Source organism: Sus scrofa, chromosome 17, assembly GCF_054392235.1.
Source record: "Sus scrofa isolate SSC_HxYL_T2T_F1_AM1 chromosome 17, Sscrofa_HxYL_maternal_Yorkshire_Landrace_v2.0, whole genome shotgun sequence".
Classification (NCBI taxonomy): domain Eukaryota; kingdom Metazoa; phylum Chordata; class Mammalia; order Artiodactyla; family Suidae; genus Sus; species Sus scrofa.
In genome coordinates, this window is record NC_139399.1 from 22,236,426 (window position 1) to 22,257,871 (window position 21,446).

Below are 21,446 nucleotides of genomic sequence, written 5' to 3' on the forward strand. Positions count from 1 at the left end.
GAGGCTGTTGCATTTTCCCATCAGCTCTCACTTTATCCCCTTGGGATCATGATCCGTTCCTCTGATTGGAAACGACTTTTCTCCTCATCAGCCAGCATGTTCACATTGCTGTGTGTGCACTTTGCTAGTGCAAAATCATTGGAAACATAACATTCCTTCCTTTTGAAATCTTAACTGCATGTTTTGTTAAACCTACATGCCTCTTGCTTATTCCGGGTCTATAATGAATGCACACTTCTCTCGGGTTCCTGTCCCTGTCCTAACTCCCCGCACCCAAGAGAGAACACCAAAACCTAACACACTCATTGCCAGAGCCAAGCAGCCGAACTCTACTTGGTACTGACTCTGCATATATGAATACCTAGCTTTCGTGTTTGTAGCTAATTGATACACGTTCGTTTTGCCTTTTAGCTTCTCCGGAAAAACATCCTCACTCGAAGGTAACGCTTTTAGACTTTTAGCTTGAAGTAAGAACTACAGATTTTATCGTGTGTATGTTATGTTTTAATCAACTCTAATCCAAACCCATTCAGCCTCCAGTTGGAGTGACCAATGTTCGTAAAATAAAAGTTGGAACAAAGGATTTGCCAACGTCCAGATCAGGTAAATTTTGCGATACAAATGTAACTCTGAAAAGTAGGACACTAAAATAGTTGAAATGTTCACAGTCTTCTTACTCATGATTCTGTTACTGTTTTTTTTTTTTTTTTTTTTGAATTTAATGGGAGGATTTGAGGTAAATAAGGTAGATGTTACTGTTGGTGTCTAAGCTTTGAAAGGTATTTCCAAGCATAAGAAACATAGATTTCGTTGTCCATTCATTTATGCAGTGTTTGGTTCCTGTTATTAAATAGAGACAAACAGCAGCATGCCATTATGTGGAATGCTGGTCGAAGTGGATTCTCTCTGTCTCTCTTTTTTTTTTTTTTTTTTTTTTAACGTTTTTATTGTAGTTGACTTACAGTGTTCTGTCAAGTACAGCAAAAGGACCCAGCCATACACACGCTCTCCCCCGATCATTTTGGATGCGAAGTATTTCTGGAAACATGTCAGTTTGAGCCTGAACCAGCCTTTTTGCTTATTAAAGCCTTCAGACTCATATCCCTCCATTTATTTGTGTGCCCTTCAAATGCATCCTTCCCATGACACTTAGAGTGATCTGTCTCAGGTGCATGTAGGACCGTGAACCACTCTAGAAAGCAAATGAATGTCCAGGCATCTTACAATGACGTAAAAGGTATTCATATCCGGACTTTTGCCTGACTCTCTATCTCCAGCCTTTTCTGGCTGTCCTTTGCTCCTGTCATCTGAACAGCTGTTGAGACCTTCCTCACCTCTTCCTGTAGTGTAGACAAATGTTCACCTGACTGCATTCTTCTCTTCCTGCCTCAGAATAGCCTTGCCTGCCCTCTCCATTTCCTGCCCTCTGTTCCTTTGAATCTGACTGACCTCACTGTGGACTGACTTCAGGCATTATTGCTAGAAAGCCATCTCTGACACCTTTTATCTATATTCTTCTTCTTTTTATGCCCACTATTGAGCAGGGACTCAATAGACAGTTATTGAGTAAAAGAAATAGAGACTGTTTATACAAAGGTGATGTTTAAAAGCAGGTCCTGGATTTCCCACTACAGCACAGTGGGTTAACAATCTGACTGCAGCTGCTCAGGTTTTGGGCAGTGTGTGTTCAGCCGTTGGCTGTCAGTCAGTTAATGGATCTGGGCTTGCGGGATAGGTAGAGCTGCGCTATGGCTCAAATTTGATCCCTGGCTCAGAAACTTCCAAATACTGTGGGTGCAGCCAAAAAACCAAACCAAACAAAAACAACCACCACCAAAAAGAACTTGTCCTCCACAGTCTGAAAGATAAGAGACATGTAAAAAATGATTTCCAGTTCAGGTGGAGAAATTGACTACAAAAAATCGATAAAACGCTAAGGTAGCTCCAGGGGAAGAGATACCTATTTATCTGGGGAAAGATGGCCATAATCAAGGAGGCCTTCTCAAAGCAACCTGAGTCTGAAAACATGAAAAGAAATTTGTCAGAGCAATAGAGGAACACATTTCAGCATAAGAAACTGAGAAAAGCGTAGACATAACAATTTTTGGAAACCAAGAATAATTTTGCTGTTGACATTTCATGTGCTATTAAAAAGGTGCACTTATCTTTGCTGTACAGCAGAAATTGACAGCAATTTAAATCAACTGTACTAGAAAAAAATAATCTTTAAACCATGATTTCAGTTGAAACATAAAACAGTGCAATTATGATGCAAACAGAGGATGTTGTGACTTTGTCTGCTTGTCCTGGTTTTTTGTTTGGTTGGTTGGTTTTTGCTTCTTAGGGCCAACCTGCAGCACAAGGATGTCCCCATGCTAGGGGTCAAATCAGAACTACTACAGCCGCCTATGCCACAGCCACAGCTATGTGGGTTCTGAGCCATGTCTGCGACCTACAGCATAGCTCACAGCAACGCCTGATCCCCAACCCACTGAGCGAAGACAGGAATCGAACCCGCATCTTCAGGGATACTAGGTGGATGCGTTTCCGCTGAAACTAGTATTGAATCGTGTCCTGTATTTTTGCTTTTCATTTTGTTCCTCGATATTTGGTGGATGAATTTGTGAATGAATGTTTGGGGTGTTTGTCTAGTACTGCATGGATATGTTACTGTGCTGTTCAAGTGTGAGACAAAGGATTTCTATGAAAGTATAATGAGTTATTATATGCTCTCAGCCAAAGGGCAGTGATAATTCCCACTCACTGTGTTTTTCTGTTGACTTGGCTTCTCGCCTGTGCCTTCACCCAAGGTCAGTTGATCACTGGCCTCCGAGAATGCTGACGTAACCTCAGGACTTGCTGCCCTGCATTTCCCCCTCCTGGAACCTTGGTGTTCACGGTAACCACCATTATTAGGTATTTTTTTAGAAAATTAGGTCTTGTCATGTTGGCCCCTCGCTTACAGTCCAGCTGCTGCTTCTCTTTGCTGTGTGGTTAAAGGCCACAGTCAATCCTCTGGCTTCCTCTTGTACCCATTTTAGACCCTTCTTTCCAGGGGAACTTTAGAATCAGCTTGTCTCTTTCTTTAAGAAAAATCTGCTAGTCTTCTGCAAATGAGTTCTGGATCATGTTGCATCTACCGATTTCTTTGGGGGAGAACTGACTTCTTAACAATAGTGAGTTTTCAAGCCTTGGAGAAAGACCATTTCTCCATTCCTGCAGATCTTCCTTGAATTTCTCCGTAATATTTTGGAGTTTTCAGTGTATCGATGTCTCCGTCTTTTATGTGGTTACCTGTATTTCTTCTTTTTCAGGGCAGTTGTAACTAGTATATTTTAAATGTTAATTTCTGAGGGTTTATTCTGATGATAGAAATATGGTTGGATTTGGTATATTGATTCTGTGTCTTCCAACCTTACCAAGCTCATTTAGTAGGTCTTGTGGATTTTTGGTAGATTCTCTCAGATTTTCGGTGTGACCAAAGGTTGGGAAGCTTCTTCATTCCTAAACTACTCTCTTACTGAAGACAGTTCATCTTCAAGACTTGCAGCCAGCCAGCACCTTCTCTGTCCAGCTAACCAGCCCATGAAGTTGTGCTGTGAGTGTAGTAGCACAGACAGCACAGACATTTATGGAAGTGTCTGTGTTTTGGGAGAACTTCACCAAAGCAAGCAGCCTGACCCACAAGGCGGAGTTCGCTAACTCCTATTAGGAAACCATGCTGCCTGCTGATTCGCAGCCAGTTTCACTTCTTCATTGCCCCTCCGATGCCTTCTGTTGCTTGACTTTGACCATGGCACTGGCTGGAACCTCTGGTATTGTGCTGAAGAGGAGCAGAAGAAGCTGTTCCTGTCTTAGTCCCTGTATTCTGGGAGGAGCATTCCGTTTCTCCTCATTAGATACAGTGTTGGCTGCGGGTTTAATCATAGGTCTCCATCATCTCGGAGAAGTTCCCTTGTATTCCTGGTGTGCTGGCAGGTTTTCTCAGGACGATGTGGAGTTTTGTCAAGTGCATCTTTTTATCTACCGACAGGATCGTATGGTGTTTCTTTTTAGTTTGTTAATATGGGGATTGACCTAAGTTGATTTTGAAAGAGCGAAACAGCCCTGCGTTCTGCATTCTTGGGATAGACCCCATTTGGACAGATTATCCCTTGAAGGTATTTTTGGCTTTAATTGGCTGATGTCCTATTTAGAATTTTTACCCCCGTTTTCATGACATAGCTTTCTTGGAATACCGTTTACTGGTTCTGGTTTGAGGATAATGCTAATTTCACAGAATGAGTGGAGCACTGTGAGGCATCTTCCTTGTTTGAGGAGAATTTGTGTGGAATTGGTATTATTTCTCCCAAAAGCATTTGGTAGATTTCACCAGCGTAGCCATCTGGGCCTAGAATTTTCCTTTGTGGGAAGGTCTTTCCCTGGGGCTCTCGTTCCTTTTTCAGATAGAGGGCTATTTGGCTTACTTGTTCTTTCTGCATTGCGCTTTGGTAATTTTTCTCTTTCAAGGAACTTACCCATCTCATCTGAGTTGTCCAATTTGTTGCCCTAAGGTTTATGATATTACTCTGTCATCCTGTTCATATGGGTAGACACTGTAGCAAGATCACATTACTCCTTTTGGAAACTGGTAGTTTGTCCTTTCTCTCGTTGTTTCCTTACCGGCCTGGCTAGAGGTCTATCCCTCGTAGGGATCCCCTGGAAACATTTGTTTTCACTGAGTTTTCCACATTGTGTTATTTGTCCTCTTTCTCATTGAGTTTTGCCTTTGATGTTTCTTTTTTCCTTTCTTGTGATTTCTTGGAGTTTAATGTGCTCTTTTGCTGGTTTCTTATGGAGCAAGCCAAGGTCACTGATTTGAGACCTTTCTTCTTTTCTGAACCAGACATTCAATGCTATAAATTTCCCTGGATGTAAGCAGCATCCCATCGATCGTGGGATAACGTGTTTTCACTTTCAGTTCCACTCAAAATGAGTTCTAATTCCTCTTCTCATTACTCCTTTGACTCAAGGGTTATTTAGATTCCAAATATTTGAGTGTTTTCCAGAGGTATTGTCATTCTTCATTTCCAGTTTCATTGCTTTGTCATCAGGGAACACACTCGGTATGACTTAGATCTTTTTGGCTTGCTCCTTTTATTAAGCTGTATTTTATGACCCAGAATATAGTCTCTTCTGGTAAGTGTTCTCTGGCTACTCGAGAAGAATATTGGTGTTCAGGTCTATCATATCCCTGCTGCTTTGCAGCCTGTCAACTTTATTGAGGGAGGGCTAGTGCCATCTCAGAATATAATTGTGTATTTGTTTCTCTGTGCAGTTCTCTCAATTTTTGCTTCATGAGTTTTATGAAAATTCAGTTATTTATTTTTTTTAATTCATTTGTTTTTGGCCCTGCTGGTGGCATATGGGAGTTCCCAGGCCAGGGATCAAACCCACACATCCACAGCAACCAAAGTCACTACAGTGAGAACAGGGGATCCTTAACCCACTGCACCACTGGGGAACTCCCTCTTCTCATGTTCTGACCTGTGCTGTCTGCTTTGGTTCCACCAGACTCTCAGTGTCATCACGTCAACTCAGGGAGCCTGGTGGCCTCCAGGTCAGCTCCTTCTGCCTGTGTTGGGGCCTGGACATTCTCTCAAGGCAGTGAGCTGGGGTGTTGCTTCAGGCTAACCTCGTGTGTTTTCAGGGAACATTGTCCTTCCTTGCCTGAAGCCCCTGGTCTGGAAAAGCATTTGTTATGTATTCTGTTTGTGTTCCTTTTGCTTGTTTCAGGTAGGAAGGGAATCTTGCACATGTTCCTCTGTCTTGGTGAGGAGCAGATGGCAGGAGGACGTGGGCACAGGCTGTGCACTGTCTACAGTGTTCTTCTTCCTTCTTTGCTCCGTGCTTCTGGCTCAGCCTTCATTTCTCAGTGTGGTCATCTCCTCCTTGGGGAATCTTCCCTGGACCCAGTCTACATCCAGTTACGTTATTGATCATGGACCTCTCTTGTCTTATAGTACCTCTCTGAGTTTTTCTTTGTTTGTCTCTCTCTTCTACTAGACTTGAAGCTGAACAAGAGCCAGGGGTCTTGTGTGTTTTATCTGCAGAGCTTATTCGCATGCTTCCACATTATAGATATCCAATATGTATTGTCTCATGTTATGGATGAGTGACTGTACAAAGCACCCCACCCTTTATCCACAAGAATTGCTCATGTGTTTTGTTTCTGTTTTTCTTTTCTCCCGAATGCAGGTTCTCTTAGCTTAGGTGCAGTTCTTTCATACAGAAGATCACTAGAACTTGAAAAGAGCCAATGTGAACTCCTTAAAGCAAAAGTTAAAAACATGGAAAGTACGATCAGTGGCCTACAAAAGGAGCTATCAGAAACAAAAGAAGTGAAGTCCCAGTTAGAGCATCAAATGGCAGAGTGGCAAGGAGAGCTCTGCAGCTTGAGGTACTGAGCATCTTGGTTTTACTATTTAAAGACATTTGAACTGTTTTCATGATGCAGTTATAGAAGAGATGTTTTATAAGTGCTATCTTACCTTCTAGGATTTTAGAGGGGAAAATCGTCATTAGTATTGTGGACCGTGAGTTCCTAAAGATAAATTAGCAAGTTCTTAACAGTGAAAACCTCTAATAATTTAATGTATATCATTCCATATAGTCATTTTCATGACCGTACCTACCTCCACTTTATGAAAACCTTGTTGCTTGTTTATCAGATTGAATTTTGGTTGTTTTTCATTTTTCTGTATTGTATTTAATGATACAAGCAACACCTTTTCTATGAATTTATGTCATTTTTAATTATTTAATTTGAAAAAATTCTTTTTTTCTTTTGTCTTTTGACCTTTTAGGGCCACACCCGTGGCATATGGAGGGTCCCAGGCTAGGGGTCTACTGGGATCTGTTGCTGCCGGCCTGCTCCAGAGCCAGAACCATGCCAGATCCCAGCTGCATCTGCGACCTACACCAGAGCTCATGGCAATGCCGGATCCTTAACCCACTGAGCGAGGCCAGTGATCAAACCCACAAGCACATGATTCCCAGTGGGATTCATTTCCACTGCACCATGACAGGATCTCTGGAAAAAATTCTTTAATCTCGTATTATTTGGATAAAGTAAAAGAACTTTTAAAAAAATTCTTGAATCCATAGTTCTGTTGTCATTTTTTTGTTTGTTTTTTCTTTTTCTGGTTGCACTCTTGGCATATGGATGTTCTGGAGCCAGACATCAAACTGGCAATGACATGGAGACAAGCCAGGTCCTTAACCCCTCTGCCACAGTGGGAACTCCTCGATCCATATTTCTGAATTGTTCTCAGAGAAGATTATATTACATTAGGTTTCCACCCATAGGCATATGAAATGACCATTCTTCTCAAGACAGAAGCTTTTAAAATACTTTGCAGTTTTCTTCTTAACATCTGTGTGGATGTGGATAGATGAAAAGTAAAATGGAAAGTGAGTATTAGTCGACATATTTCTCACACAAAGATGAAATTACTTCTGTGGTCTATGCTGAAAGCACATATTTTTCTTTATTGTTCAATTAATATGGATCGTGTCTTGTTTGGAAGAGGGTTTAAAATGATTCATTAAATAGATTATTTTTAACATGGTAAGTTGAAAGTGTCTCAAAAGAAAAAAATCATAAAAAGCACAGGGCAGGGAGTTCCTGCTGTGGCACAGCAGGATCACGATCTGGCATTGTTTCTGTGGCAGTGAGATTTTGATCCCTGGCCTGGTCTGGTGAGGTAAAGACCTGGCATTGCCCCAGCTGTGATGTATGGTATGGGGCTAGGAACTTCCACATGCTACAAGTGTGGGCCCAAAAGAAAAACAAATAATACGGCCATAGATATTAGACTCCTTAGCTTAGTTTGATTGTAGTAATCCCCAGATAGATGTTCTCTATAAGATGTCTACAGATGATATCGTGCACTATAGATGTGGGGACTTGTAGATGCAAAAGACATCTACAGATGTTATCTTGCGCTATAAATCATTTGGGGGTACACGGAATAGTTCAGGAAGCTGCACGGTCATTTCTAGTGAACTTATAAACTTGTTTCTAAACAACAGCTTCTTTTAGTTAGTAACTGCATTCTCTCTTCTAATGGAGAGTCATTATGACTGAGTGGGAACAAAGGGTAGTTTTCACCTCTAATTTTCCTGAATAATTTTAAATTTCAACTTCTGGCACTATTCACTGGTTACTACTGATTAAAACTTACTAAGTAGCAAAGTGTTTTTCTTTGATTGCTTTTTTGTTTCTTCTTAGTGTCTACCCATGGCATAAGGAGGTTCCCAAGGCTGGGGGTCAAAATAGATTGGTAGCCCCTGGCCGTCACCACAGCCACAGCAATGCCAGATCCGAGCTGCATGTTTGACCTACTCCAGAGCTCATGGCAATGTGGGATCCTTAACCCACCAAGCAAGGCCAGCTACCGAACCTGCATCCTCATGGATACTAGTCAGATTCATTTCTGCAGAGCCATGACAGAAACTCACTCATTGCTATCTTTTAAGTATTACTATCTCTGTGAAGAAACCAAAGTGACAAATTAACACTAGAAGACCCACCTGCTGTGTATGTAGCACATGGAACTGTATCCACTCACTTGTGATAGAACGTTTTGAAAGAGAATAGGAGAAAAAGAATGTATATACATGTATGTCTGGGTCACTTTGCTGTAAGGAGAAATAGAACATTCTCAATTAACTATAATAAAAAATTTAAAAATTAAAACCATGAGACCTAGAAGTGAAAAATAATTGGAGAACAGAGACAGACATATCATTGGGATATTACACTGTGTGAAGAGCCAGATCATTGAATGAACTTTTTCTCTAACAAGACACATTTTAAGGTAAGCATATTTATCCACAGATTATCCTTAAAACAAGAAGAAGAGCAAAGAAAAAAGGCAGATATGTTATCTGAAGAAATTAGAGAGCAGTTAAGAAGAGAAGAAGAGCAATGTAGTAAAGAAACTGAATTGAAACAGCAACTTGAACTCACTGTCGAAGGACTACAAGGGGAATTGAAGGCTGTGAGAGACAGGCTGAACCAGGTAAATTAATCCTTGGTGAAATGTTCATTCTGACACCATTTCACCAGTATTATTTCTCATATCCCTTTGATTTAATATGTATCATGTAGGTCTGAAACAAATAAAATGTCATCTCCTCCTAAACATGAACCCTGCCATTTACAGCTAAATTATTCACTTGCACTTCTTGGCTTCTAAGAGCCCTGTATATATTTTATGAATGGAGGAATGCTAGGTAAATTGAGCTTCCTCATGAAAGTAATGATTGGCATTTTGGGTCCATTCAACAAAGTAATATTCTAAGCTGGTACAACCACTATGGAGAACAGTATGTAGGGACCTTAGAAAACTGTACATAGAACAATCATATGACCCAGCAATCCCACTCATGGGCATAGATCTACTTTGTCCTTTGCTTTTCTTTTTTTTTCTTTCTTGGCCGCCCAGCAGCATATGGAATTCCCAGGCAACTCCAAGCCGCATTTGCCGGAGACCAAACCAGACCAGACCAAAGCCATGCAGTGATGCCGCTGATCCCATTGAGTCACAGTGGGAACTCCACCAAATCATGTTCTTACTTCAAATCCAGGGCTTCATTTTGGCTTTTTGTTTGTTTGTTTAGCTCTGTTTGGCCCAGAGCATGCAGAAGTTTCTGGGTCAGGGATTGAACCCACACAGCAGCAGTGACCCGAGCCACAACAGTGACAACCCTGGATCTTTAACTGGCTCAGCCACCAGGGAATTCCAATTTTGAGTTTTTATGTGAAAATACAGGCTAAATTAAAATACGGTGCCTTTAGTCTATGATGGAGTGAACGGTGTGTAAAGGAATTTTCTTTCACAACAACTTACCTGCCTGTATTTTTGCTCTGATTAATTCAGCTATCATTTAATTTAAAATTTGAATGGTTCATGTGGGATAACTATCTTTGTGCTTAAAGAAGGCCACTTCCTTTCAACATTTTCTTCCTTCAGTTTCTGCCCTTAAGCTTTTGACTCCTTTTAAAAGGTATGAGACCAAAAACCTAAAGAAATGTGTCGCCAGGTTGTAGAAGCCAAAATGTGTGCGTATGTACTTCTGTATGTATATATTTTAAAAACCAGCACTGTGTATCCCAGAAGCTGTACAGCATTTTTAGAGCTTATATAAGTATATTTGTGGGGGCAGGTGGCATTTCTGGCCCTTTGGGTAAAGTAACATTTTTTGGTAACTTTTATGGCTGCACCCAAGGCACATGGAAGTTTCTGGGCCAGGGATTGAGTGCACTGCCACTGCGGCAGCACCAAATCCTTGAACTCACCGCCCCTGGCTGGGGATCAAACCCGTACCTCCATGGTGACTTGAGCTGCTACTTGAGTCTGATTCGTAACCCACTGAGACATAGCGGGAACTCCTAAAGTAACCCTTTTAGTTCCGATCCCCATTGTCTGCAGCAGTCATGTCGTGACATTCACAATGGCCTCATCCAAGGAGAGGCCTTTAATGTTTTCCATAGGAATTGATGAACTCTCCATAATTGCAAAGCTACTAGTAGTCATAATAGATATTCTTGGTTTCGCCCGTGATTTTACTTCCTCGATAGATTAACCGGGACATCATCCCTTCCACCGATGGCAGGGAGGAAGCGGAGGGCCAGTTCAGAGACCCTGTGTTGGATGTCATCCTTCTCCTTGTGAGAAACTTACCACTTTGCTCCATGTGGTATCCTGTTTCAGTGCAAGGAACTTTTGAGAATAGTGATAGATATGCCGCAGTATATGCTTAGTTACAATGTATTTATGGAGAAGTATCTTATTTTTAGTAAAAGAGTTCAATCGAATGTCCCACCTATTTCCCACTGATTAATATTCTAACATTAATAAGAGGAAATAAAAGTTATTGCAGCAGCAAATACTCTCATGATTTTCTAAGAAGAGCTCTATGCGTTTGACCTGATTTACCGTTAGTGTATTCACCAAGAGTGAAACCTCAAGCTTATTTTGGGTTTCTATGTATCATACTCCAGAAGTACTTGTGGTTTCGTGTAAGCCGATTCATAGTAGAAACAGAAGACCTTGCTTATGTTTTTAATCTCTTCATCCTAGAAATGTCCTAGAGAGGGAATCGATGTTTGTAGAAGTGCTTAGTACAGTGGCTAGCTTTGTCAGTTATCAGTAGGTGTAATTCTTGTAACTGACTGTAAAACATGTTAGGAAGTTTAAATATTTATGAACTATTATTCTCTGGAGAGAAGAAAACATTTTAGGAAATTCGGTCTGTTCAGTGCATGTACAGAGAAAAGGCTCTTCCTGTGGGGTGGCTGGACACATTAGACAGCAGAAGCCATGCGTAAGTGGAGTTAGATTCATTCCTTTTTTATTAGATGCCTTCTGGGCTTCTTGTAATTCGGAGAAAGTCCTTTCTAATCCTGAGCATTTTAAAAATTCTCTTGTGGTTTGGTTTCCTTTTTCCTTTTCATGGATTCCTTATCTTCCATTCAGTTTTTGAACTTCAAGGGATTCCTGCTTGTGGAAAGTCTGAGAGATGTATCCAAGCTTTATTTCTGTCCATTTGGGTTTCCACTCACTGCAGTCTTCTCATTGTATAAACACATAGACTAGTGTTTCATTTCAGAGGAAAGCATGGGTCAGTTTATTGCGTACAGGCTAAAAATCTCCTTTGCTTTTACTTAGGTTTCTGATAGTCACGAAAAAGCAACAGATCTGTTACATGAAAATCTCATGATACAGGATGAGATTGCCACGTTAAAACGAGAAATAGACACAATAAAAAATGAGAACCTGGAAAAGGAAAGGAAATATTTAGAGGACATTGAAATTGTAAAACAAAAGAATGATGAACTTCAAAAGGCAATAAAACTTAATGAGGAAAAATTGACACAGACATACAGTGGACAGCTTCATGATCTGACAGCTGAGAATACAAGGCTGAAGTCTAAACTGAAGAAGGAAGAAAAAAAGACAGAAAGCCTGGAAACAGATGTTGCGTTATATTGTTCCAAGCTGACTACTGCCATGAGTGATCATGAGCAAAGTCAGACAGCAAAAAGAGACCTGGAACTCACCTTTCAGAGAGCAAGAGGTGAGTGGCTATGCTTACAGGACAAAATGAATTTGGAGATGTCTAACCTGAAAGATCACAACAAGCTACTTTTGCAGCAATTGTCTGAAACCCAGCGTAAATTCAGTAGCCTAGACATTGAGATGCATCACACGAGAGATGCTCTCAGAGAAAACTCTTTGCTGTTAGAGCAGGTAGAGAGAGAACTGAGCCAAGCACAGTGTCAGAAGAAGGAAAGTGAAGACCTGTGTCGACGTGAACAAGGCAAAGTGAAGGAATACATGGGCAAGCAGGAGCGCTTGGAGGAGAGATTAGCCCAACTAGAGAGTGTAAACCTGTTGCTGCAAGAACAGCTGGATGATGCAAAAAACAAAATCGAGAGCAAAGAGAAGATGGTAATGGATAGCCAAGAACGGTTTCAGGATATCCTGAAGACCTTTCAAGACCAAAGGGAAAAGGAAAGTCTGATGCTGGAGGAAAGCCTTAAGAAGTTAACCAATGAGCTTCATCTTCTCAAGGAGAAGCTGTCTCGGGCTAAAAATGTGAAAACACAGAGAGCAGTAAGTATCCAGAAAGAGAAGGGATTCTCAGACTTGCTGAAGGGAAGTTCAGAGTAACATTTACGGTGACCACAACGGAATCTAGTTGAATGTCAAAACTGATATCTATATGTCTGTATATCTATATGTATATGTATATGCTATCAGTCAGCCTGAAAGCCTCCTTTGTAATCAGCAAACAAAAATTAGACCTGAGAGGTGCTTGGCTTTGGGTCAAGACATTGTGTCACCTATGCAGTTGTAAGAGATGATGTTATAAATTGTTCGTAGATATAGACGTTTGTTAACGATGTACTGTTACGGTGCCAAGACGATAATTTCTGTCTCTGTGTCACCACATTGTGAGAGCATGATGGAGAAGATAAGTGAAATGCTCATACCTCAGATGAGTACTTTGATATTAAGATTCGGTTGTGTGGATGACCTTGCCAGCCCATCAAGATTTCCCAGAGGGACTCATGTATGAGTGCTGTGTCTCATAGTTCTTTTCCTTCAGTAGCTTTTCAGACCTTTCTCATTGGTACAGTGTTATTGTTATTCATGTCCATTTGATGTAAGTTTGGAAATATTTCAATCTCAAATCATGTATTCTTATGGCGTCTCAACTCTTTAAAGGCATCTCCTTTTCATCAAACCATAATCTGGCACCCATGGGGTGAGTTTTGGCAGACCTGCATTTGACTTAATCTTCCCACTGCTACTTATAATTTACTTTGGCCATTCTTACGAGTGACTGGTTCCTCATTCTCATTTCACGCCTGAGCTGCTCTTATTTGATATGAGTTTGTCCAACCCAGATTGAACTGTAGCTCTCTGATTGATTAGTTTGGCATTGGAGTCCCATTTTCAGCCTAATGCGAGGTGGCAGGATTCATGAGGAGCCTTCGTGGAGTGGGTGGGGGGGAGGGCAGCAGGGGCTGCGGTCAGGGAGGCAGGTGGAGGCCAGGTTATCAAGGGCCCTGGAGGCCATGGGCATGGCCTCGTTTTTATTCTGAGTGAGGAATCCGCTGGAAGGACTTGAGCATGGGATTGAATGTGTGAGGAACTCTGTTTGGGTTTGGTTTCATTTTTAATTATAGTGAGGTAGAGTTGATTTACAGTGGGAAATCGGAAGGTAGTTGGAGCCTCTAAGAAAAAGGAAGGAAGATGTTACACAGAGTGGAATTTACCGTTACTCATTCGACCTATACACCTATTTTTTCCTATTTCTTTCTTTCTTTTTTGGGAGGTCGGGGTGGTGGGCTGTGCCTAGGGCATGTGGAAGTTCCAGGGCCAGGAATGGAACCCACACCACAGCCCCAAACCATTGCCGTGACAACACTGGATCCTTAACCTGCTGGGCAGCAAGAGGATGCCCTTATTCTGTTTCTTTTTCACATCCATTTCTTTATGAGATTTCAGGAGGTGGTAAGCTCTGCCAATTCATTGGCGAGGGTGGAGGAGTGGGTGGCAAGGCTGAATCTGTCCTCTAAGTAACTTAATGTTGATAAGGCAAGAGGGTAACACCTTCTGAATCTTTCACCAAATTCCATGAGCTGGAAGGTGCACATGCAAAGGGAAGAAGGTGAGTTGATGTCTGTGGGGATAGTTTTTGAATTACCTATGTTGGAGTTATCTTTTATTAATATAAATAATAATAGGGTGATTTATAAAATCAGTGGTAGTGTATCTTATTAGGCAGTTATGGGACAACATCAACAAGAACTGGCTGGGAGTTCCCGTCATGGCACAGCACAAGCGAATCTGACTAGGAACTGTGAGGTTGCAGGTTCGATCCCTGGCCTTGCTTAGTAGATTAAGGATCCCACGTTCCTGTGGCTGTGTTGTAGGCTGGCAGCTGTAGCTGTAATTGGACCCCTAGCCTGGGAACGTCCATATGCCATGAGTGCAACCCTAAAACAAACAAACAAAAAAAAGAATTTAAAAAATGATTACTGGCTGATACCCTAAAAAAGCTGTCCAGGTCAGAGGCTTCACTGGAAGTCAAGTCACATTATTGTGCTAATTTAGAAGATGAGGCATAAGATTTAAAAAAGAAATTACAAATCACAAGTCAAGTATGTTTGAGATTGTTAAATGTGAGTGTCCACGGTTAATGTATAACACAAAGTGTTTCAGGAGACTAATTTTCAAGGATAGCTTTCTTTTTTTATTTTCGTTACCATTATTTCATTACCATTTTATTGTTTTATAATGTGCTTATTTCTTAAACTCTGACTTTTATTCTGATGTTTTGTATTATATAATTTTTCTTAGGCTATTTCCCCTTGGGAAAGTAGAGAATGATGCATCATTCCTCACAGAACTTGAGAGTCTGTTTTTTTCTATTAAACAGTAAGTTTTGGTGATGTCTCTATCACCATGATGAGGCAAGCCAGATAAAAGTCAGAGGATACTGTTTAATGGAATGTTCCAGAAAACTGTCATTTCTCATCTTCACTTTTGTGAAAGAGTATAGAATGTGTGTATATTTCTTTCTTGGATTTCACGTTATCTCGTGCAGTGAGGTCATTCTACAAACCGGTTGAAGTTAGGCGTTGCTTTTATTTTCTTTTCAAATTAACTATTGTAAATGCATGGAGATATTTAGATCTTGTGTAGTTTGCGTAGCCAAAATAAAGAATTAAGAAATTATCTAGGTGCTACCATTGGATTAAAAAAAACCCATATTGATATATGTATGCTTCATAGGTCATATAATCCACTCCTTTAAGATGTGTAGTTCAGTATCTACTAGTTTATTCAGAGTTGTGCAACTTTCACCACAATCAATTTTGGACCATCACCCCAAAAAGAAACTCTGTATCTCTTTGGGGTCGCTCACAGCCCCCATCTCCCTCAGCCCCAGGCAACCACCAGGCTAATTCCTGTCTCCATAGCTGTGCCTGTTCTGGGGGTTTCATACAAATGGACTCACATGGACTTTTGGACCTTGTGGTTAGCTTTTTTCATTTGACATAAAGTTCTCAAGGTTCCTCCATGGTAGAGCCCATTATCAGCACTTCCATGTCTGTTCATTGTGGAACAGTACAGTGTTACATGGTCAAAACATTGACCCACTCATCAGCTGATGGGCCTTTGGGTTGTTTCCACATTGGGGCTATAAATAATGCTGCTGTGAACATTCCTTTTCAAGTCACTGTGTTGACTCGTTTTATTCCCTGCTGTTGGATTTTCTCCTGTGAGTTAACTGGCTGATGTCACCTTTTCTTTGCCTTTCCTCATGCTGTCCTTTCTGTCTTTTCCCTTTCTTTTCCTGTCACCTAGTCCTCCATTTATTCAGACAGGGCTTCCAGTCTCTCCTTCCTTTCGCACGAAGCTTTCTCTGACTGTTCCTCCTGTCATTGACCCTATTCTCATCGTCCCCTGTCATTGGTCTGTGCAGAACAGTTTATCCCATCATTTTTACTCTGTTTAATTTTTTTTCATAAGAGACAATCTTGTCTAAGTATAAATTTGTCTAACAGGGACTATGAAACTATGTGCATGGCACCAGTCCTTGCATAAACTGAAAATATTTTAGCTTAAGTGTTATTACTAGGATAAGTTTAAGCACTTTTATCATAGGCATAATTTCATTGTGGAGATATTAGTATGAAAAAGCCTTTATTAAATGGTATTTTAATCAATTAAATACAAAATGGAAAGTACTTGAACTCATAGAGAAGAATTGTTCAATTAAATGTTCATTTTTGCCCTCACTATGAAAAAAAATCTAATTTTCTTTAGTATGCAGCTGAAAGTGGAATTTACAGATTGATAGCATTTCACTAACTGTAAAGTTCTGAGAATAGCTTTTCTTTTCCTTTTTTGTGTTTTGGTTTTTTTAGGGCTGTACCCATAGTGTATGGAAGTTCCCAGGCTACGGGTCGAATCAGAACTGCAGCTACTGGCCTAAACCACAAGCAGAGCAACTCAGTATCAGAGTCACGTCTTGGACCTGCCTCACAGCTCAAGGTCAATGGTGGATCCCTAACCCATGGAGTGAAGCCAGGGATCAAACCCACGTGCGCATGGATGCCAGTCGGATTTGTTTCCATGGCACCACAATGGGAACTTCCAAGAATAGCTTTTCTGATATCCATTCTCCATAAGCTGAATTTTCTCATCTGAGTCCTTGGTAGAATAGGTTGACATAAACAGTCCCTGGGAATAAACCAATTCAGAACTTTGACCTAATAGCCATGCCAGTGGATTGATTCCTCTAACGGTCATGGAAGTCTTGTATCACTCAATCCAGGAGGTGCTCTCTGCATTGTAGTCTGTGACCACTGCCCACTGAGTGGTGCAGAGAGGAAGTAAGTTCCAAATGACTATATAAGTGGAAAAAAGTACTAGTTGGTTGGTGGAATTAATGGAAGGTTTTGAAGTACTGGGCATATATTCTGGGCCTCAAGCTCCCCACCGACAGCCACTTTCACTAAAATGAAGACTGATTTGAGGGTGACTTGTATATGAGACCATGTCCGTAGGCATGCTAGGTGCCTAAATATTAAATTGTTGAGAACATACAGTATAGCAAGAGTAATAATGCTGATGGCAAACCCTTAGCACTTGCTAGGTGCCACCCAGTCTTCTAAGTACATTATGTGTATTCCCCATTGTAATCTTCCCAATATCCCAGTGAGGTAGATGCTATTATTATCTCCATTTTACAGACAGAGAAACTGAGACAGAAAATTTAAGTAATTTGCTCCAGGACATGGGGCTAATAATGGATGGGATTGGAACTGAGAGTCATGCATGTTGGCTCCTGAGTAGATACTGTCTCTCTAACTAGTCCATGAGATCTCTGGTTGTCACCAAAAGCAGTGTTAGCTGTCATCATCACTAGAAGTGCCACAGTGACTCGCTGGTGTGGATATTTAATGTTGTAGTTGAGTGTAGCTTAGAAGACAATAATGTACATGCGGAGTTCCCACTGTGGCACATTGGAAGCGAACCCAACCAGGAACCATGAGGTTGCAGATTCAATCCCTGGCCTCACTCGGTGGGTTAAGGATGCGGCGTTGTTGCCGTGAGCTGCGGTATTGGTCGCAGACCTGGCTTGGATCCTGCATTGCTGTGGCTGTGTCTTAGGCAGCAGCTATAGCTCTAATGAGACCCCTAGGCTGGGAACCACCACATGCCACAAGTGTGGCCCTAAACAATAAGAAAATACATACACACATACATATGTGTGTGTACATATATGTGTGTGTATATATTCACATATACATACATATGTACATATATGTGATATGGTACATGTATGTATGCACATATACATGTGTGTATGTACACATGTATTATACATTTACCCATGTGTGTATGTGTACACATGTGTATCTATACATGTACTGTGCGAATGTGTATACATGTATGTACACATATGTGTTGTGTGGATATGTGTGTGCATGTGTGTGTGTGTGTGTTTATACATAAATGTTTCCTGTAAGGAAATTCTCTTTCCCCAATCTGCCAACGTATAAATGTGTATATTTACTTGATAAAATGGAATTTAATGCATTAATAATATTACGTTTAATACTAGGGGAGAAGTTGATAACTTGTAAAGGACCAGATAGCCAATATTTCAAGTTTGTGGGCTATAAGGTCTCTGTTACAACAACTCCTGTCTATTCTAGTGGCACAAAAAGTAGCCATAAACAATATGCAGATGAACAAGACAAGAAAACAGATATATCTGTACTAGATTATCAGTAGGTAAAAACATTGTTTTCCTTTGTTTTAGTTGCAAGAAGCACAAGATCGATATATGGAGGCCGTGAAATGTACTGAGAAGATGCAGGATCAAATGCAAAAGTAAGATTTAAAGCAGCACAGAGAATAAGTAGGGATTAAGTATGAAGCACATAAGCAGTACAGTGTAAGAATTATATCAGGAAAGATGACAAATAAGACATCATTGGGGAGCCAGGTAAAAATTTCAGTTTTGGGGTGTTGTGAAATGTTTTTTCCCCATTATTTCTAAATTTCTCTCATTATCCGCAAAACCCTACTAGAAAAACAACAAAATGGCCAAAACATCTACCTTTCAAAAATTTCAGAATTTATGTAATGGAACCTGTGGATGTTCGTGTACAATTGGTGTGGTTGTCTTAACAATCTATGTGTGAGAATAATTATTTTGAAATACACATTTTAGGCTTGAAAAGGAAAATGCCGAGTTAAAAGGTACAAACAAAATGCAAGCGGGCACAATTGAAGAGCTTCAGAAAAACCTGCTGAGTCTAAGTTCGGTAAGTCAGTTTTTTTCTGTCGTACTGAAAAGGAATTTTAATTGTGTTACCAATATTATATGAGAATATTTTAGAAAAGAGGAAAAGTCTCATTGATAAAAAGCAGTTACGGCATTTATAGTGATACTCTTTGCTACGAATAGCATACTTCCTCTTTATAGAAGACATTAACTGAATTCATAAAATGAGTGATTTTTGTAGGAAGATTTTAATTAGAAAGATTGTGGAAGCACTCCCATTGTGGCTCAGTGGCTTATGAACCCTACTAGTATCCATGAGGATGTGGCCTCGCTCATCGTGGGTTAAGGGTCCAGTGTTGCCAAGGCTCTGGTATAGGTCTCAGCAGCAGCTCTGATTCAACCCCTAGCCTGGGAACTTCTGTATGCCACAGGAGTGGCTTAAAAAAAAAAAAAAAAAAAAGACAAGAGAGAAAGAAAGAGAAGAATAGAAAAGTTGGGGACTGAACATCCAGGGTTAGTGTCATTTAGAAACGAAGTAGGCTTAGAGGAGGGCCTCTTCAGGTCACATTGTGTAAGTTCAGTTGAGTTCTCTGGAGGAAGAGTGTCATAAATACCAAGGGAATAGATCAGCACTATGTGATAAATAAGGAAAAGGTTATAGTATATTTCTCAGTACCCACCAATTGGGAGCTTAGAATTTGAGATGAAAACTCTTAATCTTCTTTTTAGCGCCATCACATGTTCCATTAAGTATATCTTTGAAGCCTTACATTCTCCTTAGACTTCTGGTTACCAGTTCTTTCTCCAGGTGGAAAGTAGCTGTGTTAAGAACACTTCTCTCTCGATCTCTCTCGCGCTCTAGAAATAATTTACGGCATTCAGGGAGTTATAGATGATCATGTTTGAATACCTGAGTGAATTCTTTTATAAAGTCAAAGTCCTTACTACAGTAGTATTTTTTTTTAAAAAAAAAAAACCAATCTTTTATTATTATTTTTTTCCTTTTAGGGCCATGCCTACAGCATAGGGACATTACCAGGCTAGGGGTCGAATCGGAGCTGCATCTGCAGGCTTACGCCAGAGCCACCGCAATGCCAGATCTGACCTGCATCTGTGATCTAGAGCACGGCTTGTGGTCACGTGGGCTCCTTAACCCACCGAGCAGGGCCAGGGGTAGAACAACCCGCATCCTCATGGATACCATGCCCGGTTCTGAACCCACTGAGCCACAGGAGGCATTCGCACAGGAGTATTTGTAAACACATAGTTGTAGAGAAATATAACTCAGCATTATTAGGAACATACTATGAACACCAACCTTTGTCTTGTATTTAATATATTTTGATTTTTTATAAAGTTTGCTAGACCATAATACATTTATATATTATATATATCTTTTAATGTATAAAGAAAACCTATAAAGCAGAGGCTTTTGATTCTAGTATATCCCTAATAATAGTATTGATACATGACTGATCTAGTATATCTAAATGCTGAAATATATTGTATAGATTGAGAGAGAGTCAAGACGAGAGATGTAACAGAGAGAGTGGAGTTAAGTGAGAACAGGGAACTCTCTGTTTGAAAATATGGAAGTTATTTCAAATTCACATTAGGAAAAGAAAGCTAAGTCCTGGACAAGGTGCTCCGACGCTTCTGAATGCCATGTCGCTGATGTTGAAGAAGAACTGAAAGAAACTTTCATCTTCACCTTTTTTTGGTTATGCATGTTAGTTTTGATTTGATGTTGTTTCTTGACAAAGAAATCCTCACTTTGAAATGAATAAAATGATGTCTTATATTTAGTCTAGCAAAACCTGTATTCATCGATAATCACGTTCAGCTCAGTTTTATGCCATACTGTGTTTATTCAGACGGAGACACTTGGGCCCTTCTGTTTCTTATCGTTTCTAAGTTACTGTTTGGTGCATACTTAACAGGCCTAACTAATTCTATCTGACTGTTTGGTATCGTCTTCGTAGGTGTTTTTAATCTTTTGAGAAGAAAGGGAGAGGACATAAATAAGCATTTCACCCAGGCTTTCCACTAAGAGTATAATGTCTAATTATGTAAATTAGGTTCTTCATCTCTATTCATTACATGAGAACATTTGAACCTGCAACACTCTTAAAGAAAAAAGGTGTAGAAGTTATTTGTGGGGGAGAGTTCTGATTTCTCTCTTCCTAATAGGATCTGCACATTATGGACACATATGAACACATCGAACAAATGAAGCCACCATTTATGATTTTTTCCTAAAATCACCTCCTTGTTGCAAACTCACTAGAAGGAAAAATGACTAGCAAAAAATACAGAATCATCTCTGGAAGAGCATTTGTTCCTTTTAAAGTATCTCTAGCAATAGGTACATTTCACATGATTCTTGAGAAATTTTACAAATGTCAGTATCTCTAGCCATTAAACTAACAGGTAAGGTTTTTGTATATGCATGTGAAACTAACATGCAAATTCTTCCATATCAAAAATTCAGAAATCCTTGCGACTTGATTTTTCAGTCCCTTTGTTCGCTCCTCATGTCAGTACTAGGTCCTCTTTGATACTCTTAATTGTATTTTAAA

General features: G+C 40.2%; 1 protein-coding gene across 1 annotated transcript in view; it reads left to right on the forward strand.

Annotated features, from left to right (window-relative positions):
* Positions 1 to 21,446, forward strand: part of LOC100155289 (uncharacterized) — an 89,564-nt gene that overhangs the window by 19,664 nt on the left and 48,454 nt on the right. The window contains exons 16-22 of the mRNA XM_085004476.1: positions 412 to 440; positions 534 to 603; positions 6,238 to 6,439; positions 8,882 to 9,065; positions 11,718 to 12,665; positions 18,400 to 18,470; positions 18,814 to 18,907. Coding sequence (XP_084860602.1) covers positions 412 to 440; positions 534 to 603; positions 6,238 to 6,439; positions 8,882 to 9,065; positions 11,718 to 12,665; positions 18,400 to 18,470; positions 18,814 to 18,907 — 1,598 coding nt within the window. The remainder of the gene's footprint in view (positions 1 to 411; positions 441 to 533; positions 604 to 6,237; positions 6,440 to 8,881; positions 9,066 to 11,717; positions 12,666 to 18,399; positions 18,471 to 18,813; positions 18,908 to 21,446) is intronic.